Source organism: Xenopus tropicalis, chromosome 10 (genome assembly GCF_000004195.4).
Source record: "Xenopus tropicalis strain Nigerian chromosome 10, UCB_Xtro_10.0, whole genome shotgun sequence".
Classification (NCBI taxonomy): Eukaryota; Metazoa; Chordata; class Amphibia; order Anura; family Pipidae; genus Xenopus; species Xenopus tropicalis.
In genome coordinates, this window is record NC_030686.2 from 7,098,073 (window position 1) to 7,119,195 (window position 21,123).

Genomic DNA, 21,123 nt, shown 5'->3' on the forward strand with positions numbered 1-21,123 from the left:
ATTAAATAAACCCAATAGGGCTGTTCTGCCCCAATAAGGGGTAATTATATCTTAGTTGGGATCAAGTACAGGTACTGTTTTATTATTACAGAGAAAAGGGAATCATTTAACCATGAAATAAACCCAATAGGACTGTTCTGCCCCCAATAAGGGGTAATTATATCTTAGTTGGGATCAAGTACAGGTACTGTTTTATTATTACAGAGAAAAGGGAATCATTTAACCATGAAATAAACCCAATAGGGCTGTTCTGCCCCAATAAGGGGTAATTATATCTTAGTTGGGATCAAGTACAGGTACTGTTTTATTATTAAAGAGAAAAGGGAATCATTTAACCATTAAATAAACCCAATAGGGCTGTTCTGCCCCCAATAAGGGGTAATTATATCTTAGTTGGGACCAAGTACAGGTACTGTTTTATTATTAAAGAGAAAAGGGAATCATTTAACCATGAAATAAACCCAATAGGGCTGTTCTGCCCCAATAAGGGGTAATTATATCTTAGTTGGGATCAAGTACAGGTACTGTTTTATTATTACAGAGAAAAGGGAATCATTTAACCATGAAATAAACCCAATAGGGCTGTTCTGCCCCAATAAGGGGTAATTATATCTTAGTTGGGATCAAGTAACTGAATCCTGGATTTCAAGCATCCCTAATTATAATGGGAGTTGGCCTTTTTATAATTCGAAACTTTCTGGATAACGGGTTTCCGGATAATGAATCCCATACCTGTAGTTACTATGTGAAAGGTTTTTCTTTATTGGTAATATGTCTGTAATATGTTCATTATGAAACCAGAGCTATATTCACAGTAAACAGTAATATTTCTTTGGAACATGTGGGACCCAATGAAGAAAGGGTTACAAATAAAGGGCACATTGTGACTCTTCGGTGCTTCCCTGCCGCCTATACATAGATTGTGATTCACAGAGCTGGGTCACGTGCCTGCGACTGGCAGCCAAGTCTTGTGTTGTTGTTGTGTATATACACACAGTGCCGGGCACAGGGGGAGAGCCACTCCGGCCACTAGAGGGCGGCGGTGCCACTGCAGCATTGCCACACACATTCCCAGGCACACACGCATCATGGCTGCTTCCAGCTCTCCATGTCTCTCTGCGGCTGCTGCCTACAAAGCTTTTTTTGCCCAAAGCTGATGGACGTTGCCACTAATATTTCAGAAAGCACAGGGTGCCCTTTACACCGGGCAGTGGGTGTAGAAGCAGAGGATTAGAGTGCAAGCCCTGTGCCAGGGGAGTGTATGGGGGGGGAGCAGCTCTTTGTGTGACTGAACACAAAGGAGGCAAAAGAGGGGGAGGCAGGAGAGTGCCCGGGGAGGTTCTGGTACAGCAGCCTGAAAAGTTAATATAAGCTCCATCACCTCATTCAGGGTACGTATGAACACGCGTGGCCGTCTTTCTTTCTTTCTCGGGATGGCAGAACCCTCCTCCTTTAACCCTCTCCTGTGTGGTTTTCAGCTGCTCCTAAACTCATTGTCTGTCGTCTGATTCCTTCCCCTGCTCCGCTGTTTGTTCTGTCTCTGATCCAAAGAGTGGCGCGTACAAAGTTTGCCTAGGTCCATAATAAGTGTGCTCTGTCGCGTGTATACACAGCGGCCCGGGATAAGCCCACATCGGCCCTCTGCCGGCCGCAGAACTACAACTCCCAGCCGCAGCGGGCAAGGGAGACGCAGGGGGTTGTAGCTCAGCGACGAGTCTGGGGCTTTGCATCTGGCGTAGTCTGTATCGTAGCGCTCTGTTACTGTTTGGCGTATACATTTATATATTGTTATATTATTTATATACAGACACATGCAAGTGGCTGAATGGAAGAAGCTGTGCGTTTAGTGTAAAGGAATTTGTAGAATCTCCTCTAGGTGAAAATATTAGGAAAATATCCAAATCTTAATATATATACAGGTATGGGAGCTGTTATCCAGAATGCTCAGAACCTGGGATTTTACAGATAAGGGGTCTTTCCGTAATTTTGATCTCTGTACTATAAGTCTATTACAAATCATTAAATAAAGCCAATAGGACTGTTCTGCCCCCAATAAGGGGTAATTATATCTTAGTTGGGATCAAGTACAGGTACTGTTTTATTATTACAGAGAAAAGGGAATCATTTAACCATGAAATAAACCCAATAGGGCTGTTCTGCCCCCAATAAGGGGTAATTATATCTTAGTTGGGATCAAGTACAGGTACTGTTTTATTATTACAGAGAAAAGGGAATCATTTAACCATTAAATAAAGCCAATAGGGCTGTTCTGCCCCCAATAAGGGGTAATTATATCTTAGTTGGGATCAAGTACAGGTACTGTTTTATTATTACAGAGAAAAGGGAATCATTTAACCATTAAATAAACCCAATAGGGCTGTTCTGCCCCAATAAGGGGTAATTATATCTTAGTTGGGATCAAGTACAGGTACTGTTTTATTATTACAGAGAAAAGGGAATCATTTAACCATTAAATAAACCCAATAGGGCTGTTCTGCCCCAATAAGGGGTAATTATATCTTAGTTGGGATCAAGTACAGGTACTGTTTTATTATTACAGAGAAAAGGGAATCATTTAACCATTAAATAAACCCAATAGGGCTGTTCTGCCCCAATAAGGGGTAATTATATCTTAGTTGGGATCAAGTACAGGTACTGTTTTATTATTACAGAGAAAAGGGAATCATTTAACCATGAAATAAACCCAATAGGACTGTTCTGCCCCAATAAGGGGTAATTATATCTTAGTTGGGATCAAGTACAGGTACTGTTTTATTATTACAGAGAAAAGGGAATCATTTTTAAAAACGGGAATTATTTGACTATAATGGAGTCTATAGGAGACGGCCTTCCCGTAATTCGGAGCTTTTTGAATAATGGGTTTCCTGATAACAGATCTTATACCCTTATTTATATACTCACACAGCTTTCAACTATCGAAAAATAAAAGTTACTTTTGTCGCGTGCCACTCTAGATCCAAAATATCATTTGGTTGATGTGGAAAACAGCATTAAAGTACAAGTTTAGGATCTGCTATCCAGAAAACCATGGGAAGGCCAACTCCCATATACTTCATTTTAAATAAATAATTACATTTTTATTTTAAAAAATTATTTCTCTGTAATAATAAAACAGTACCTGTACTTGATCCCAACTAAGATATAATTACCCCTTATTGGGGGCAGAACAGCCCTATTGGGTTTATTTCATGGTTAAATGATTCCCTTTTCTCTGTAATAATAAAACAGTACCTGTACTTGATCCCAACTAAGATATAATTACCCCTTATTGGGGCAGAACAGCCCTATTGGGTTTATTTCATGGTTAAATGATTCCCTTTTCTCTGTAATAATAAAACAGTACCTGTACTTGATCCCAACTAAGATATAATTACCCCTTATTGGGGCAGAACAGCCCTATTGGGTTTATTTAATGGTTAAATGATTCCCTTTTCTCTGTAATAATAAAACAGTACCTGTACTTGATCCCAACTAAGATATAATTACCCCTTATTGGGGGCAGAACAGCCCTATTGGGTTTATTTCATGGTTAAATGATTCCCTTTTCTCTGTAATAATAAAACAGTACCTGTACTTGATCCCAACTAAGATATAATTACCCCTTATTGGGGGCAGAACAGCCCTATTGGGTTTATTTCATGTTTAAATTATATTTTACGGAGATCCAAATTACAGAAAGATCCCTTATCCTGAAAACCCCAGTTCCCGAGCATTCTGGATAACAGGTCCCATACCTGTATATTTATGTCACTTGTTCCAAGCTGCCCACAATCTGGCCACCCTGAGAGATCGTTAGACCAACCTAAGGCCAAACATTTGCATCACAGCAATTCAGACAGGCCTGTTGTATGAGTGCCCGATACACTGGCCAACTTTAGTCTAGACCCCATAGGGCTGCCTTCCCTTAAGGTGGCCATACACATGCCGATTGTAGCTGCCGATATCGGTCCCTAATCGGCCCATGTAGGGGCAGGAACGAGGGGCATGTCCGACCGATATCTGGCCTGAAATCGGGCAGATATCGATCGGGCAGGTTAAAAGATTTAGTCGGATCGGGGACCGCATCGGCTCGTTGATGCGGCCCCTGCACCGACTTCCCCATTGCCGCCAATATAATTTGATCGCTTGGCCCCAGAGCCAAAAGATCGAATTAGCCTTCATTTTCCCCGATATCGCCCACCCGTAGGTCGGGATATCGGGAGAAGATCCGCTCGCTTGGCAACTCGCCAAGCGAGTGGATCTTCACATGTATGGGCGCCTTTAGGCTACGATGACCAGATCACTTGAAAATGTAAAATTCACATACACTGTAGATCTAGAAAATCCAGCCAGCCGGGCTGAACAGATGGGCGTTTAGTTAAAATACCGTCACTGCTGCCCTGCAACATGTATTGATTAGACATGTCCCTGAATTTGCTGTCCACTTCAATGAAATGATATCAGAGAATATTAGGTAATAACTGCTAATGCCCCGCATCCTTTAATGCCAGAAATGTCCTTCACAACCTAGTGTTCAAAGTCTGTCATGATCCCTGATATCTTTCCCCCTGTCTCTTTCACCAGTACAGCCGTGACGCTCTAATAGACCTCCTTACTCGGTCTAATGCAGCATGGAAAGTCTCAGCCCTCCCATAATGTTTGATTTCAGCACGGGCAGCGGCGGAACCATAGTCACCCCTGGAAAGAAGCCGGCAGGGGAGACCTCTAACTCAAATAAAAAATGTAAGAGGTACTTCAATGAGCACTGGAAGGAAGAGTTCACATGGCTGGAGTTTGACTATGAGCGCAAGCTAATGTTCTGCATAGAGTGCCGGCAGGCCTTGGTCAAGAACAAACACGGTAAAGCCGAGAATGCCTTCACTGTCGGCACCGATAACTTTCAGCGCCATGCTCTTCTGCGTCACGTGACATCTGGCGCCCATAGGCAGGCGCTGGCCGTCAACAGCGAGCAACTGGCAATGGAATTACAGTTTCATCAAGAGATGAAGTCCGTCATCAAGGCTGAAATGGACCCGTCCAAGATAGCTATCTTGACCACCGTCTACTCTATGGCTAAGGAGGGTATCTCCAGCGGGAAGCTGTGTTCTCTGTTGGAGCTGCAGAAGTTCAATCTATGCGAGGCATTGCTGTCTTCCGAGCACAATGAGTATTACCACCCAAGCAGTGTGAGAGAAATGCAGGTGTGTACCCTCGGCACAGCCATCGCTGCCCAACAACACACACCATCAGGTTTCTTTAGTAGTTCCTTGGCCAACTTACTCTAGCAAATGATGGAAAGCCTATCACCTGACCAATGAAGATGCAGGACCTCAATGCCCCACATTATTGTGCAGTTTGTCGGGTAATGGCACACAGGGAGCTTTGAGCATTTTTATTTAGCCCAAAAACGATGCACCAAAAGCACTCGGGTCGCCTCCTGTAGACTTGCATTGTGCCGGTGCAAAGCAAGTCTATGGGGCATCTTGCTGATGTTTTGTGGGCTACTTACTGTATATAAGTACCGTTCTGTGGTCTATCAAATGCTCCTCTCTTCTTGCAAAGGTGCCGTTCCTTTGCACAGACCAACCGGGGGCAAGATTCTGATCTTGGTGCTCTCTACCACCATTTTCACCACTACAAAATGCACAATGATTCTCTCTTTTCATAGGAACACAGATTCCATAGTTTAAAAATTACATTTTTGCTTTGAAGGTTACTTGAACCGATATAGTCCTTTATCTGTTTGTCCAAAAGAAGGTGAGACGGGGAGAGCCTCGGTTGAGGGCTTGTAGCCCATTACATCCCTAGCTCTTTGGTATCCAGGAAGAAATAACAGCATGTGGGGTTATTTGCACAAACATGTTCATGGCAATTGTAAGCTTGGGGGCCAAGATATAGATGGTCTCCAACTGCCAGCATCCTCCATCCTATAATCAGGGGTTGGTTAAGTTTTAGAGAAACAGGCCAAAGGAAGAAGTAATTCCTTGCCCACATTTCTGGTACAGGTAGGGGACCTGTTATCCTGAATGCACGGGGCCTGGGGTTTTCCGGATAAGGGGTCTTTCCGCAATTTGGATCTCCTACCTTAAGTCTTCTTAAAAAAAAAACATTTAAACATTAAATAAACCCAAAAGGATTGTTTTGTCTTTGATAAGGGTTCATTATATCTTAGCTAGGATTAAGAAAGATCAAGAACGTATTATTACAAAGAAAAATGAAATATATTTGGAGGCTATGGGTGTCTATTTGGAGCTTTCTGCATAATGGGACAAAGGATCCCATACCTGTATAGGCTTCAATATTTTCTTCCCTCAGTTTTGATTTTGTTTTATATATTTAGTTATACAGTAAACATCTGTCTTAGGCTTTGTGGCTAGTTGTGACCATACTGGCAAACCCTCTGGGCACGTACGGCACCTTAAGGTGTTTAATAGACTTTCCTTCACTTCTGATGAATATGCCAATATTGTCTCTCAGCCAGATAACCCTATGTTCAGCCTGTGTTGGTACAGTATGTCATTTTATTACCCGTTAAGCCGGCCAAACATATTCAGAGTTTAGTCTTCCCATGGATATCGGTCGTACATTTAAATGCAACAAACTAAAACTCTGAAATTGTAGGATAAAGCCCTAACAATAACCAATGGGAGGCTGTTCTGAACATGAAATAGTTACAGGCACCAGTCGTAGGAAAGTGACTCCCATTGTAGGGCCCCCAAGGGTATCGGCAGATACACAGATACATGCGGAGATTTTATCCTTATCCCACCGACATTTTTTAACCTTTCCAAACGACTAGATGACTGATCCCCATGGTACGAAAATAATCAGGATGATTATTTGGAGCCCACTCACTGTCTGAAAATCGTAGGAAATTACATTTCAGACGGTTATATTGGTGCATGTATGACCGGCTTAAGGCTTTTTTGCTCTCAAGTTACATATTATATCCTGTATTTTAGGTTTTCTTTCTATTTCCATCACCATAAGCTGAATTTGAAATTTTAGGTCACAACATCCAGAACCCTAAATATTAATTTCTGATATCAGTTTATTGCTACACTCCAAATGCATTACGGCACATCCACTACACAGATCTTATCATTTGCATTGCAACTTCCATAGGAATATAAAACACTACAGTCATACTGTGTAGCCCTTTTATCATGGATAAGGTCACTTGGGGTAATATAAGTAAATGTAGGCACTGGGTGGTTCATTAGATAAAACATAAAGTCTAACCTCCTAGTCCAGCTAAAGGTGGCCATACAGGGGCCGATTATAGCTGCTGATATCTGTCCCTTAGACCGATTCAACAGCTTATCGGCCCGTGTAGGGACAGAAACGACGGGCATGCCCGACCGACATCTGGCCTGAAATCGGCCAGATATTGATCAGGCAGGTTAAAAAATCTAGTCAGATCGGGGACTGCATCGGCTCGTTGATGTGGTCCCCGAACCGACTTTGCCTATACCTGTCGTGATAATTAGCCTGGATTCTCCCGACATCGCCAAGCGAGCGGATCTGAAGGTGTATTGGCACCTTTAGCCTTGGGTGTATTTGCCTGCCTTCAGGTACAGGAGGAAACTGCGCGACTTCGGAAAATGGAGCAATGTTTGTGCCTTTTCACCGGCAACTCACTTTATTGCCGGTTGGAAGGCATTTCAGGGTAGCTGAGATTTAACCATGGGCGACTTATTTCCCTATGTGCCCCTGCCTAACTCTGCTTAAGGGATCAGTTCCATAGGTTCTACAGCCTCAGCAAAGCCCTGACTGGGCTACTAAAGGCGAGGTCGGCAAGTGACCGGATCTTCTCCCGATATCCCCACCTACGGGTGGGCGATATCGGAGTAATTTAGGCTAATTCGGGCCAAACGATTAAATTATAACGACTGTAAGGGGAGCAATCGGTTTGGGGACCACATCAACTAGCTGATGCGGTCCCGCATCCATCTGAATTCTTTAACCTGCCCGATGGATATCGGTCGGGCAAGCCAGTTGTTGTTGCCCCTACACGGGCCAATAAGCTGCCGAATCTGTCCAAGGGACCGATATTGGCAGCTACAATCGGCCCATGTATGGGGGCCTTAAGTTAGGGTAACATTTACACAACTGAGTCTGAAAGACAAAGAAGCAAAGGAGATTTTATGGGCAAGCCAAAAGGTCACTGGGTTTGGGATAAATGCCCTTCACACAAATTACTTTGGAAAAGCCGCAGCATGTAATTAGTCATTGCCCTGCCTAAGGCGGCACAGTAGTAAAACTTTATGGAGCAAAAATGCTTTTTGAAATGAAATGAGATTGTACAGATGCCACAAGGCATTCAGACAGAGATGTTCATTGGCACTCACAGAAATGTAGACAGTCAGAGGCTCTTCTGTTGCATAAACTAGGTCACGTAGAATTCAGATAGAGTAAAGACTAATGTATTCAGGGCTGCTTTAAGGTACCCGCGGGCTCAGGGCAAAATGTAATTGGTGGGCTACCACTGCCCCAAGAAATTTGTGATAGAATAACCCTCAAGCACGTGAAGTTCAACATAGTAAGGCAGGTCTGGTCTAAGGTAAATGTGATGGCCAATTGTGCCGCCCTGGACTAACAGTGTGTCCATCAGGCTCTGCCATTACTACTGGACGTCTCTGCCAAAAGTTATCCTAGATGAAATGTGTGCTGGTGGTCCCTGGGCAGGTGCCCCTTTTCCCCATAAAAACGGGCCTAAATGTATTACCACAAAAACAAAGGCAGAACTTGCCCCTTTTTGATCTTAGAGCAAATCCCCTCAGCCTATTTCTTATTTAGATAACAGTAATCAGTCAATGAGACCTCAAGGAGTCCACCTTCTTCCAAAGGCCACCTCTGGCAGCTACAGGTTTGTCTTTTGAGGCCTGGCCAAATATGTAACCGGTGGGAGTGACTGTCTACTTCTGTGTGGGTGGGTCAGATTATGGCCTGGGACCTACATAAATGGCTTCTTCTGCTCCCCTGTTATAGGTGGCCATACATGGGAAGATTTGCTTGTTTGGCGAGGTCAAGCAAGTGGATCTTGTCCCGATTTGCCCACTTAGGGCCAAATGATCGAATTACAATGGTGGGCATAGGAACCATTGGATCGGGGCCCACATCAACAAGCCAATGAGGTCCCCAATCCGATGGAAAATCAATTTTAGGCCAGATCTCAGTTGGTTAGGCCCATTGTGGTGTCCATACATGGGCAGATAAGCTGATGAATCGGTCTGAAGGGCCCAAATCTGCCCATGTAAGACTTATCGGGGGGATATAGCACCTCACTTTATCAGCTACACTTGAGCATCTTTCCAGTTTCCTTCTTTCTGGATACCAAAGTGTCTATTTTCGGGGAAATGTTGACTCTCCAAGTGAACTTTCCTCCCATCACCTGTGGATCTATAATGCTTTCAGGCAATCTCTCCCTTAGAAACACGTTCACTGTGTCTTTGAGCATATACTTTTGTATGACTTTCACATGAGGCGGTAAAGGATTGACGGAATCTTGTGTTTAATTAATTCAGGCGGCCATTGTTAAAGTCCTCCATCATGAAGACCGGCAAAGATTGAAAGAATCCCCTTTCATTGGACTGGTGATTGATGAGACCGTGGATATAGTAGAGCACAGAAATCTGGTGGTATTCGCAACTTCAGTATCTCCATGTGATGGGCAGCTCCACATCACTTTCCTGGGAAGGTTTGAGTTGCCTTCAGGAGAAGCCAACTGTATAAATGACAAAGTGTTGGAGGTACTGAACGAGTTCCATGTACCGCTAAAAAAGGTTGCTTGGCTTAGCTCTGATGGTTCCTCTCTGATGATTGATAGGGTTAATGGCGTTGGAGAGAAACTACGATCCATTTGCCCGCTGATGACACAACTTCACTGCATCTTTCACAGAAGGGCGTTGCTTCCAGCCGAGAATTTTCTAAGCGCTGAGTATGCGAGTAAATATGAAAGTATTATGGACGCGGTGTATAGACTATATGGGAACAAGAATGGGGAGAACCAAACCTTCCAGGAATTGCAGAATGTACTTCAGTTCTGTAGTATAGACCTAAACAGTGCCGATGCAGTTCATTGGACGTCTATATTGCCTGCAGTGGAAACCATTGATTCCTCCTGGCCTACGTTAGTTCTTTTGCTTGAAAGCGAATCGACAACGTCTCCCATAGCCAATGGACTATGTGCAGAACTGAAGAAGTTCTGGTTTGTGGCTTTCACTAAGGTCTTGTTGGACATATTACCCATCTTTCAAAAATTAAACCAGTTCTTCCAGATCGAGGAGCTGGACGTGTCCATGGTCAACCCCATAGTCTCAGCATCTCAGGCGACGTTATTGGCCCAAAAGTCCACAAGTGGTCAGAACTTTCAGGAATTTCTTAACGAACTGAACGAGCATCCTGGTGAGGACAACGAAAGCAGGTTCTACTATAAAGGGGTGGAGTTAGCAGACTGCTCCAAATCGAAGCTGAAAAGCTTTGAGCAACTTAAAGAGGCCTGCCTTGAGAATGTGTGCCGGAGCCTGCAGGACAGGTTCCCTAGCAACGTGCTCAAGGTCATCAGCTCGTTTTCCATTGTTTTCAACCCAAAATGTTACCCTTCATCATTGGATGACATAGGAACCTACGGAGAAGAGGAGCTTCGGCACCTTCTGCAGAGCTTCTCTCACATGTTGGTGGCGGAAAGAGCCTCGAACGACTTTGCTCTCTTTAAACGCATCGTTTTCAGCCTCAGCCACCTAACCTTTCGGGATATTTGCGTCAAGTTGATTCACAGCAGTTCCGAGATGCACGAGCTCTTTCCCGATTTCACCGTTCTGGCGGCGATCGTCTTGGTCCTTCCTCTGGGATCTGCACTCTACGACAAAATCAACCGGGCAGAGGACCTCTGGAAACAAAGCCACCGACAGGGGGGGGCAGACGGAGGCCTGAGCGACGTTCTAAAGATCAGCATTGACGGACCGGCCCTTAATGAATTGGATTTTGCCAGAGCCATTGACTACTTTGAAGACATGAGGCAGACGGAACCGTTCGCTACTGAGGAGAAGTGGGAAATGGTGCATCTGAGGAAGTAGCCACCGACGGATCCCATTGAAACACGTGGCTTGGCACACACAGGGGGATCGTATGTGGCATTTTGTGCACCTTGGGAAACGACTGTGCAAAAAAGACTGGAGAAATGGAGAAATACCCATGGTCTGACTGTTCTAATGCTCCATATTCTGGGATGGCTTCTCATTCGAATGTATTCATTACATTTATAAAAGGGGAGGTTCACCCTTAACTGTTAGTAGGTTATAGAAAGGCCAGTTCCTAAGCAACTTTTCAATTGGTCTTCATTATTTGTTTTTCATAGTTTTTGAATTATTTGCCTTCTTCTAACTCTTTTCAGGTTTCAATCGGGGGTCACCGACCCCGGCAGCCAGAAAACTACTGCTCTGTGAGGCTCCAGTTTTATTGTTATTGTTACTTCTTATTAGGGATGCACCAAACCCGCTTTTTTTGGGTTCAGCTGAACCCCCGAACCCACCATGACGGATTCTGCCGAATCCTGAACCTGAATTCGGATTCGGCCGGGACCGGGGATTTGGGTGCAACCGAATCCTTCAAAAAAATCCTGGATTCGGCCCGAATCCCGAACTGAATCTGGGATTCGGTGCATCCCTACTTCTTATTACTTATGTTTCTATTCAGCCCCTCTCCTATTCATATACCAGTCTCTCATTCAAACCACTCCCTGGTTACTAAGGTAATTTTGACCCTAGCAACCAGATAGCTGCTGAAACTCCAAACTGGAGAGCTGCTGAACAAAATTGGAAATAATTAAAAAACTACAACTAATAAAAAATGAAGACCAATTGCAAAGTGTCTCAGAAAATCACTCTCTACATCGTACTAGATGTTAACTCAAAGATGAACAACCCCATTAACTAATATGGTCGGCGGAAAAGTAGCACAGAATATATTTTCTGTTAGTTTAACACTTCAGCCCTGGGTACATTTGGCAGTATTGCACATTTTTTTCCATTTTGCCATATCGCTCGTTTGTTTTTAATGTATGAATGCATTTTCCTGAGATTTCAAGACTAATCACAGCGATAGAACAAATCCCTTATTTAGATCCGGCCGAATCTTCCAAAAACGATAAAGCCGAACACCAAACAGATCCAAACGCTAATTTGTCACCATTGTGAAATAGATATGAAATGTTATAAATGGCCCCCCGTGGGCGGGTTTGTCACTAGGCTGCCCAACTGGAGGCCCCGGGCTTTACTGGGGTTACTGTCACTTTGCTAAAAACTTACATTTTTCTTGTTTAGTCCCTTGTTTAAGTAATTAACATTAGTCCAGAGTTTGGCCTTCATGGGGTTATGTAAAAAAAGGCACTGAGTTTGCCCAGGAGCAGTAACCCGTAGCAACCAATCAGCAGGTAGTATTCACTGGCCACCTGTTTAAAAGTAAAAATGTGTTGGTTGCTATGGGTTACTGCTCCTGGGCAAACTTGTGTGCCTATTATTACATGTGGAGGTAAAGGTGCCCATACACGTGAAGATTCACTCACTTGGCGAGGCCGCCAAGCAAGTGGATCTTTACCCGATATCCCCACCTACGGGTGGGCAATATCGGGGAATGTGTAGGCTAATTGCCCATTCAAATTATAATGGCGGCAATGGGGCAGTCGGTTTTTTGATGCGGTCCCCAATCCAACTGAATCTTTTAACCTGCCCGATCAATATCTGGCCAATTTTAGGCCAGATATCGGTCGGGTATGGCCGTCGTTTCTGCCCCTACATGGGCCTTTTGTAGCTGCCGATATCAGTCCCTTGGACCGATTCGGCAGCTTATCTGCCCGTGTAGGGGCAGGAACGACGGCCATACCCAACCAATATCTGGTCAGGGACCTTAAATCTTAATCAAGGCAAGTAAAGACCCCGCCATATTTGCCAATGTACTTTCCAAAGACACTTGCCCAGCAGGGGCCCATAACGTACAACGCTAAGGGGCAGGTTTATGGAAATGTGAGTTTAGAGCTTAATATATAAACACTCACCCATGTTCTATTCATTCCTATGGGGTTTGTAGAAGTGGATTTATCAAATGGTGAGTTCTAACTTTCCCCCATTGATAAATACGCTACTAATAATCCCATAGGAATGAATAGAACGCGGGCGAGTGTTTATGTATTCAGCTCTAAACTCACATTTGGATAAATCTGCCCCTGATTGTATTTATATTGTGATTCATGTATTGTATGTCAAAATCAAACTGTGAAGGTGGAGCCAAGGTGGGGTTTGCCTTCACAAAATGGTTTCCAGTAGGGATGCACCGAACCCACTTTCCCAAACCGAATCCTAATTAGGATCAGGAAGGGTTAAAAGTTGCTGCAAGCTGAGCACGTGGCTGACTATAAAAAAAGCCTATGAATGATTGGTTGCTGTGGGTTACTGCCCAGGTGTTTATAAATAAGGCCTATACATTTTGGGGGGGGTTGGCCCCACATGCTGGGCCCCATTGGGCAGATCAGATTGTTGGCCAATGATGGGAGCATAGTGTGGGCCTATGAACACAGGGGCCGAGGGCTGCAATCAGCACACTGAGACAGGCGCCGTCCAATAGGAATTTAAGATCTACCCCAAAGATATTGGATATAAAGTAAATAATGTACCCCCTACTGTAAAATATAAGGATATTATAAGTCACTGAGGGGTTCCCTGACCATATAAAGGTGTAAAACTGAAGGCTGACTGCTTTTATACAGGTCAATATCCTCATATTTAACAACAGGGGGTACATTATTTATTATAATATACACGTTTCAGTGAGTCATGTGACAGAAATGACATCACTAAGCTCCGATTATAACTGATGACATCACTAAGCACCACTAAGCTGTAAATGACAGCATATTCATGGCTCGTGTGTGTTACATACAGTGTCGATATACTGCTGCTCAGTCTGGAGGAGGGGACAAGCATTGGGGGCTAATAATCACTAAATTAACTCTTAGTATGGTGTGGAGACTGTTATTTGCAATTGGTCTTCCTTTTTTTTAATCATTTGTGGTTTTAGAATTATTTAGCTTTATTTTCCTCAGCCCTCAATGTTTGTAATGTCAGCACCTAGTTGCTAAGGTCCAATTTAACCTAGCAACCAGACAGTGGTTTGACAGAAAGTCAGGAATATGAATAGAGGAGGGCCTAAAGAGAAAAATAAGGAACAAAAAGAAACAATAACAATGAAACGGTAGCTTCGCGGAGCAATGGTTTTTGGCTGCCGGGGTCAGTGACCCCCATTTGAAAGCTGGAAAGAGGCAAAAGGAAGGCAAATAATTCAAAAACTATAAATAATGAAGACCAATTGAAAAGTTGCTAATAATAGGCCATTCTATAACATACTAAATGTTATCTGACGCACGTGTAGCTCCGATGGGAAGACCCCCCCCCCCTCTAGAACACCCTTGTGCCATTAGGCTGATTTTTGTCATTGGTTGATTCATTTCCCAGCAGCATCAGAGAAACCCCAGCAGCTAATGTGTCCAACCGTTATAGCCCTGTTATTGACTGAACAACCAATGGGAATGTTCTGCCAGTAACATGGATTACAACCTACTGTATTAATATTATTATTATCACAGGAGGAAATGCAAAACATGGAGGCCAGTGAGTGCCATTGGTAGCTTAGCAGCTGATTGGCTGGCACATAGCTTTGTGACTCAAATAAACTGTAACAGTAGTCGCCTGTCCCTCAGCCTGCCTCCTCCCAATCCCACAATCCCCTGCTGCACACGTGATGTCAATAAGGAAAGGAACATCCCAGTGCAATGCATTGTGGGTTATGTAGTTCCTGCATGCTGTCTGTAAGCTGGGGAGAAGTTGTTACAATTTGTAACATCAGTGTTTTAGTCCCTCCTCCCCTGCCAGGATTACAAATGATGCAGAAAGAGAAGAACAGTTTTGCAGCTGGATTTCAGCATATAAAAATGGGATTTATTCCTACTGTTTGAAGGAACAGATTACAGGGATAGGGATATTAGGGGGTTCTGGGTTGTGTGGGGCTCTTTAACACATTTTGGTTGGGAAGCTGGAGTTCCCCTTTAAAGGGTACTTTGTTTTCTTTCTATACCAAGTTTGTACCTTCCCATAGGTTTCCTGCCACCCCAAGTGCATCATGGGTACAGAATAAGCTGCCATTTCATTCAGCTGTAAATATAGTGGGGTAAGAGGATTTTCTACAAAGCCAAACGCAGTGTAAATGAGAGTGCCATACAGCTGAGAGATAAATGTGGTTTATTTTCCAAAGGGCATTTTAACTTCCTTCACATTGTAGCTGTTTGTTGCATGCACTCTTCTTTTATTGCAATAAAATATCATTATTTCAACAGAGAAATCGTCAGTGTGACCCTGAATGTGATTCATTTATCTGGGGTTTATTTAGAGAACCCCCCCAACGACTGCTGAGCTGCCCAATGTAATGAACTGGTAACTTGTATGGGCTCTATCTATATAGAAAGCTCTGCCCCAATAAGGGGTAATTATATCTTAGTTGGGATCAAGTACAGGTACTGTTTTATTATTACAGAGAAAAGGGAATCATTTAACCATTAAATAAACCCAATAGGGCTGTTCTGCCCCCAATAAGGGGTAATTATATCTTAGTTGGGATCAAGTACAGGTACTGTTTTATTATTACAGAGAAAAGGGAATCATTTAACCATGAAATAAACCCAATAGGGCTGTTCTGCCCCCAATAAGGGGTAATTATATCTTAGTTGGGATCAAGTACAGGTACTGTTTTATTATTACAGAGAAAAGGGAATTATTTAACCATTAAATAAACCCAATAGGGCTGTTCTGCCCCCAATAAGGGGTAATTATATCTTAGTTGGGATCAAGTACAGGTACTGTTTTATTATTACAGAGAAAAGGGAATCATTTAACCATGAAATAAACCCAATAGGGCTGTTCTGCCCCAATAAGGGGTAATTATATCTTAGTTGGGATCAAGTACAGATACTGTTTTATTATTACAGAGAAAAGGGAATCATTTAACCATGAAATAAACCCAATAGGGCTGTTCTGCCCCCAATAAGGGGTAATTATATCTTAGTTGGGATCAAGTACAGGTACTGTTTTATTATTACAGAGAAAAGGGAATTATTTAACCATTAAATAAACCCAATAGGACTGTTCTGCCCCCAATAAGGGGTAATTATATCTTAGTTGGGATCAAGTACAGGTACTGTTTTATTATTACAGAGAAAAGGGAATCATTTAACCATGAAATAAACCCAATAGGGCTGTTCTGCCCCAATAAGGGGTAATTATATCTTAGTTGGGATCAAGTACAGGTACTGTTTTATTATTACAGAGAAAAGGGAATCATTTAACCATGAAATAAACCCAATAGGGCTGTTCTGCCCCAATAAGGGGTAATTATATCTTAGTTGGGATCAAGTACAGGTACTGTTTTATTATTACAGAGAAAAGGGAATCATTTAACCATGAAATTAACCCAATAGGGCTGTTCTGCCCCAATAAGGGGTAATTATATCTTAGTTGGGATCAAGTACAGGTACTGTTTTATTATTACAGAGAAAAGGGAATCATTTAACCATTAAATAAACCCAATAGGGCTGTTCTGCCCCAATAAGGGGTAATTATATCTTAGTTGGGATCAAGTACAGGTACTGTTTTATTATTACAGAGAAAAGGGAATCATTTAACCATTAAATAAACCCAATAGGGCTGTTCTGCCCCCAATAAGGGGTAATTATATCTTAGTTGGGATCAAGTACAAGTACTGTTTTATTATTACAGAGAAAAGGGAATAATTTAACCATGAAATAAACCCAATAGGGCTGTTCTGCCCCCAATAAGGGGTAATTATATCTTAGCTGGGATCAAGTACAGGTACTTGCTCTGAACTTACTTTTTTGCCTATTGGTTTAATGTTATTTCTTGAGCTAAACAGGAAAATTAAAGTTCCTCCGTGTTTGATCCCGATGCCTATGGACATTACACGGGATACTTGGCTGCGGTTGGGGACAATACAATCTTTACCAGGTTTAAGGTTTAAGTTGCCGAGAACCAGTGACAACCTGTCCTTGACACATTTTCAGGGGGATTTCAAACTCATCATTGTTTTCTATTTCACACACTTTTGAGTGATACTTACAACTCTTGCAATATTCTTGAAATTTTTAGGAAACTTTTGCCAAATTTGTCGAATTTTTGGACAAATCAACTTGCAAATTATCATGAATATTAGTAAATAGGTCATTGATCAATTATGAGTTTATGTAAGTTTCTAAAAACAAAAAAATGTGATTTTTAGGAAATATGTCCCTTAGCATAACCCTAAGCAACACATATGGCTCAGCGCACACTTCTACACAGGCCGCCATAGGCTTATTCTGTATCTCAGAACAATCAATGCAGTTGACAGTGGCGACCAATCAGGTCTTGGTTTTCATTTCTGATTTGCAGAAGACAAAGCAAACTGCTGATTGGCTGTAACATTTATAAATCAGCCATTCAGCATCATCAGGGCCCACCAGGGCTGCCACCCATGGGGGCCCCGCACCCCCCAAGGTGCCCTCACTGGCCGCATCCCCCCACCATTCCCCCCTAACCCCCTGCAGGGTTAGGGGGGAGCCCCCACCACCTGCCTCTAAACACGTCTGTAAGTGAAACCCATCAGGGGAGGACACTGGCGGCCAGGGGAAGTGGCAACAAAGATCAGGTCTGGGCCCACCAGGTTTTCTCCTGGCGGCCCAGTCCGACCCTGCTCAAGACCAAGTACTGAGCTCCCCTGCTTTACACTCATCCCACTGTGACCAGACGTGAAGGAGAAAAAGAAACTCTCAAAAATCCCAATTTTTAAAGGGGAACTTCACCACAAAACAACTCCAAGGAGAAGGAAAGGTACAATCACTGGGGCCAATATGCCAAAAATGTTAGCCCCCCCCCCCAAGTGACTGTAATTGCTTACGTTAAACCCTGGGTTGGTGCCCCTGTTAGGATTAAACTGCCCCAGCCTGGGGTAACTCTGAGCGAGCGATCCTCTTCGTCTTCTGTCTTCACTAAATAGAGTGAAAAGCTGAACTTTAACAAAAAAAGCAGAATTTTTCACTCTACTGCGCATGTGTCGGCCCCGGGATCCCAAAGAGAGAAAACAGGAGGGAGAGGATCGCTTGTGCGCTCTTACCTAATGCCCCGAGCCGGGGCAGTTTTGTGCTGACAGGGGCACTACCCGGGGTATAAGGTAAGTGATTACAATCCCTGGGGGGGTGGGGTCTAACATTTGGCACCCCCAGTGATTGTAACTTTCTGCTGTTTGAAAAGTAAATATAATGGGGTTACATATAAGGATATTACATTACATACAATGTAGCTGCCAGTAAATACCAGTAATACCAGCCCTGGCCTTGGTGGGTGTTTAATTGGCTAGGCCAGCTGCTTGGCAACCCTACTGCCTACCCTCAGCATTAGCTATGTGACCCCGTGATCAGGCCCGGACTGGCAATATGTGGGTTCTGGCAAATGCCAGAGGGGCTTGGGGGGTGCCCCCGCCGGCCACGTCCCCTGCACCCCCCTAACCCTCCGCTGTACCCCTAACCCTCCGCTGAGCCTCCATAACCCCGCAGGGGGCCCCACCCAACATCCTCCCCTGAGCGCAGGTAAGTTTAACGCATTAGGGGAGGAACACTATTGGTTGGTCTGGGCCGCCGGACCCACTGGGTTTTTTCCCGGTGTCCCAGTCCGACCCTGTCACCATATTACCCAATACATTTGTGCCAGCGATATTTAAAATTAAAAGCTGATTCTGAGTAAATATTTAATTCTCGGTACAAAACAAACGCAGAGAGATGTGCCTGCCCGACGCGGCTCTGCTTGCAACGCGTGGCTGCTTCTCTACGGCCATCTGCAATCTCCCCAGCGTCCAGCCCCCCCCCGTGCCCCCGGGACACGCTTGCCTATTAATCTGTAATGTTCTCTATTTGATTTCTTTCTTCTATAAATATAGATTTAATTTAGTCTTTCTTTCTATAAACGGTTCCCGGATTCCCCCTCGGGGGAGTGAGGGGAATTAATCTGAGCAATGCCACGCTTGGGAGCGCTTGCTGCAGCGCTTGGGAGGCGCAGATAAGGGTTTCAGGGGGGCCCCTTCTGCCGGAAAGAGGTGACTTTATCCCTGCCAGTCTCCGGCTGCAGCATTTATTGCCCGTCTTTTATTCTACTTTTACATGGATAAAGGGGATATAAAACCTTATGTTCCCAAACAAGTCGCCGCACTTTGGCTAAAATGTACAGAAAGCGACGTGAGAAGTCTGGGAGCGTCAGTGTCATTGGGGCAACATAAAGGGAAATAGATGGGATTGTTTATACAGGGATCTGTTAGGAGTATGGCGGCACTGGGAATTCTATAGGCTTGGCTTGTACAGATTTCCTCACCCATTTGTTTTATTTTGAATCTCCTCTAGTTTAGGGTTAGGGTCACCCCCATCGCTCAACCACTGCCAGCCCCTTCCCCCCCCCCCCATACACTCCTTTTGCCCCAGTCGGGGGAAGGAGGGCAGGCAGGGATCAGGCCCACGAGCAGCAATGTATTCTGGGCCGGAGCTGCTCTAGGCATAGGGTTTCTACCTGTCTGGTTTTGACCCCTGTTTTCGGAAGGGCTGTCCGGGTCAAAACCTGCTGCCCAGTTTTCCAAATTAGAAAAACCGGGCAGGATTCACTGAGATTGGGCGATTGTTGAGTTATAACCCCGCCCACCAATGTCACATCCCCTCCTCTTCCCTGCCCCCATGACATCACGGTCCTATCTCTTCCCCACCCCCGTGACATTACAGTGCTGTCTCTTCCCTGCCCCCATGACATCACAGCCCTGTCTCTTCCCCGCCCCATGACATCACAGCCCTGTCTCTTCCCCACCCCCATGACATCACAGCCCTGTCTCTTCCCCGCCCCCATGACATCACAGCCCTGTCTCTTCCCCGCCCCTATGACATCACTGTCCGCTGCCTGCCCAGCGACAAACACCGGCAGAGGTGGCAACCGTATCTAGGCAACAGACTCCTGCGGTGCCCCATTGGCACATAATGATGATATAATGGGTGTGGATCATCCAGGTAGCCCCTCCCCCAGCACCACTGGATTTAGTCAGAAAGGGCCCACCGGGTTTATCCCCGTGTCCCACCGGCCCAGTCCGACCCTGCTTTAGTTGTTGTTATACAGTCTATTGCAGTATCCAATGGCGACGGTACCGGCAAGGGGTAATTTACACTGTATTTGACGCTCCAGTAGCCGCTATTGATTCCCATTTGCACACTGATTCCATAGCTGGGCCGAGGGCAGTATGAACCCAGCACGTGTTTTACTGCTCCCAAAGAAACCCTATGGGCAGCTTTAATACATTGCAATAGGCAGAATAGGGAAATAGAGACGTACAGAGATAGGGATCTATTATCCAGAATCCCGTTACCAGAAGTCTGATATACAGCAATTCCATTTCATAGTGTCCTGTTTAAAAGATTTGCTTTGTGTCTGTAGAACCTTGCATAGCAGATACGGACAACTATGATGGTAAGTTAATGAAGGGGAAGTTAACCCGCTATCACTGATGGAGAAGGGTACAGAGCTTCCCAATAAAGCCTTGGGTAAAGCTGCGCTGTAACTGTGCGACACTCACGTATCCAATTGGATTCTAGAGCCTCGTGGATCTCCAACTTGTGACTAAAATGAAACACAGTCCCAGGACCTGAGATTTTCTGTACAAATGATTCCCCACACTGGGCAGCTCCCTACGTAAAGTGTGTGATTCCTACGTCATCTTTCTCTACTTTCTCATCTTTCTTCTACTCCTCCTAAGTTCAATAGGATCCTTACTAAGTACAATATAACCATAGCCCTATAATAAAGGGGATGTAAACCTAGAAATAACATTTTGTCTAATGAAAGTCATTGTTATGGCAGCTAGAGGCTCCAACGAGGAGGCCAAAGGGGTTAGTTCCCTGGGTGTCACACACAAGCAACTCAGGAACAGGGGATTGTTAGTTCAGCTATAGGTGAGTGCAGAACCCAGGGTCCATGGACCCCCACTGCCTGCACACCGCCCACA

At 44.3% G+C, this 21,123-nt stretch overlaps 1 protein-coding gene across 6 annotated transcripts in view; it reads left to right on the forward strand.

Annotated features, from left to right (window-relative positions):
• The window catches only part of znf385c (zinc finger protein 385C), a 139,284-nt gene that overhangs the window by 98,357 nt on the left and 19,804 nt on the right, over positions 1 to 21,123 (forward strand). Inside the window, exons 1-3 of one of the 6 annotated variants that reach the window (XM_031894167.1) lie at positions 1,049 to 1,391; positions 4,585 to 5,201; positions 9,528 to 11,165. The exons of 3 other annotated variants lie outside the window; for them this stretch is intronic. In XM_031894167.1, the coding sequence (XP_031750027.1) occupies positions 4,632 to 5,201; positions 9,528 to 11,078 (2,121 nt within the window). In that variant the 5' untranslated portion in view covers positions 1,049 to 1,391; positions 4,585 to 4,631 and the 3' untranslated portion in view covers positions 11,079 to 11,165. 6 annotated transcript variants of the gene reach the window in all.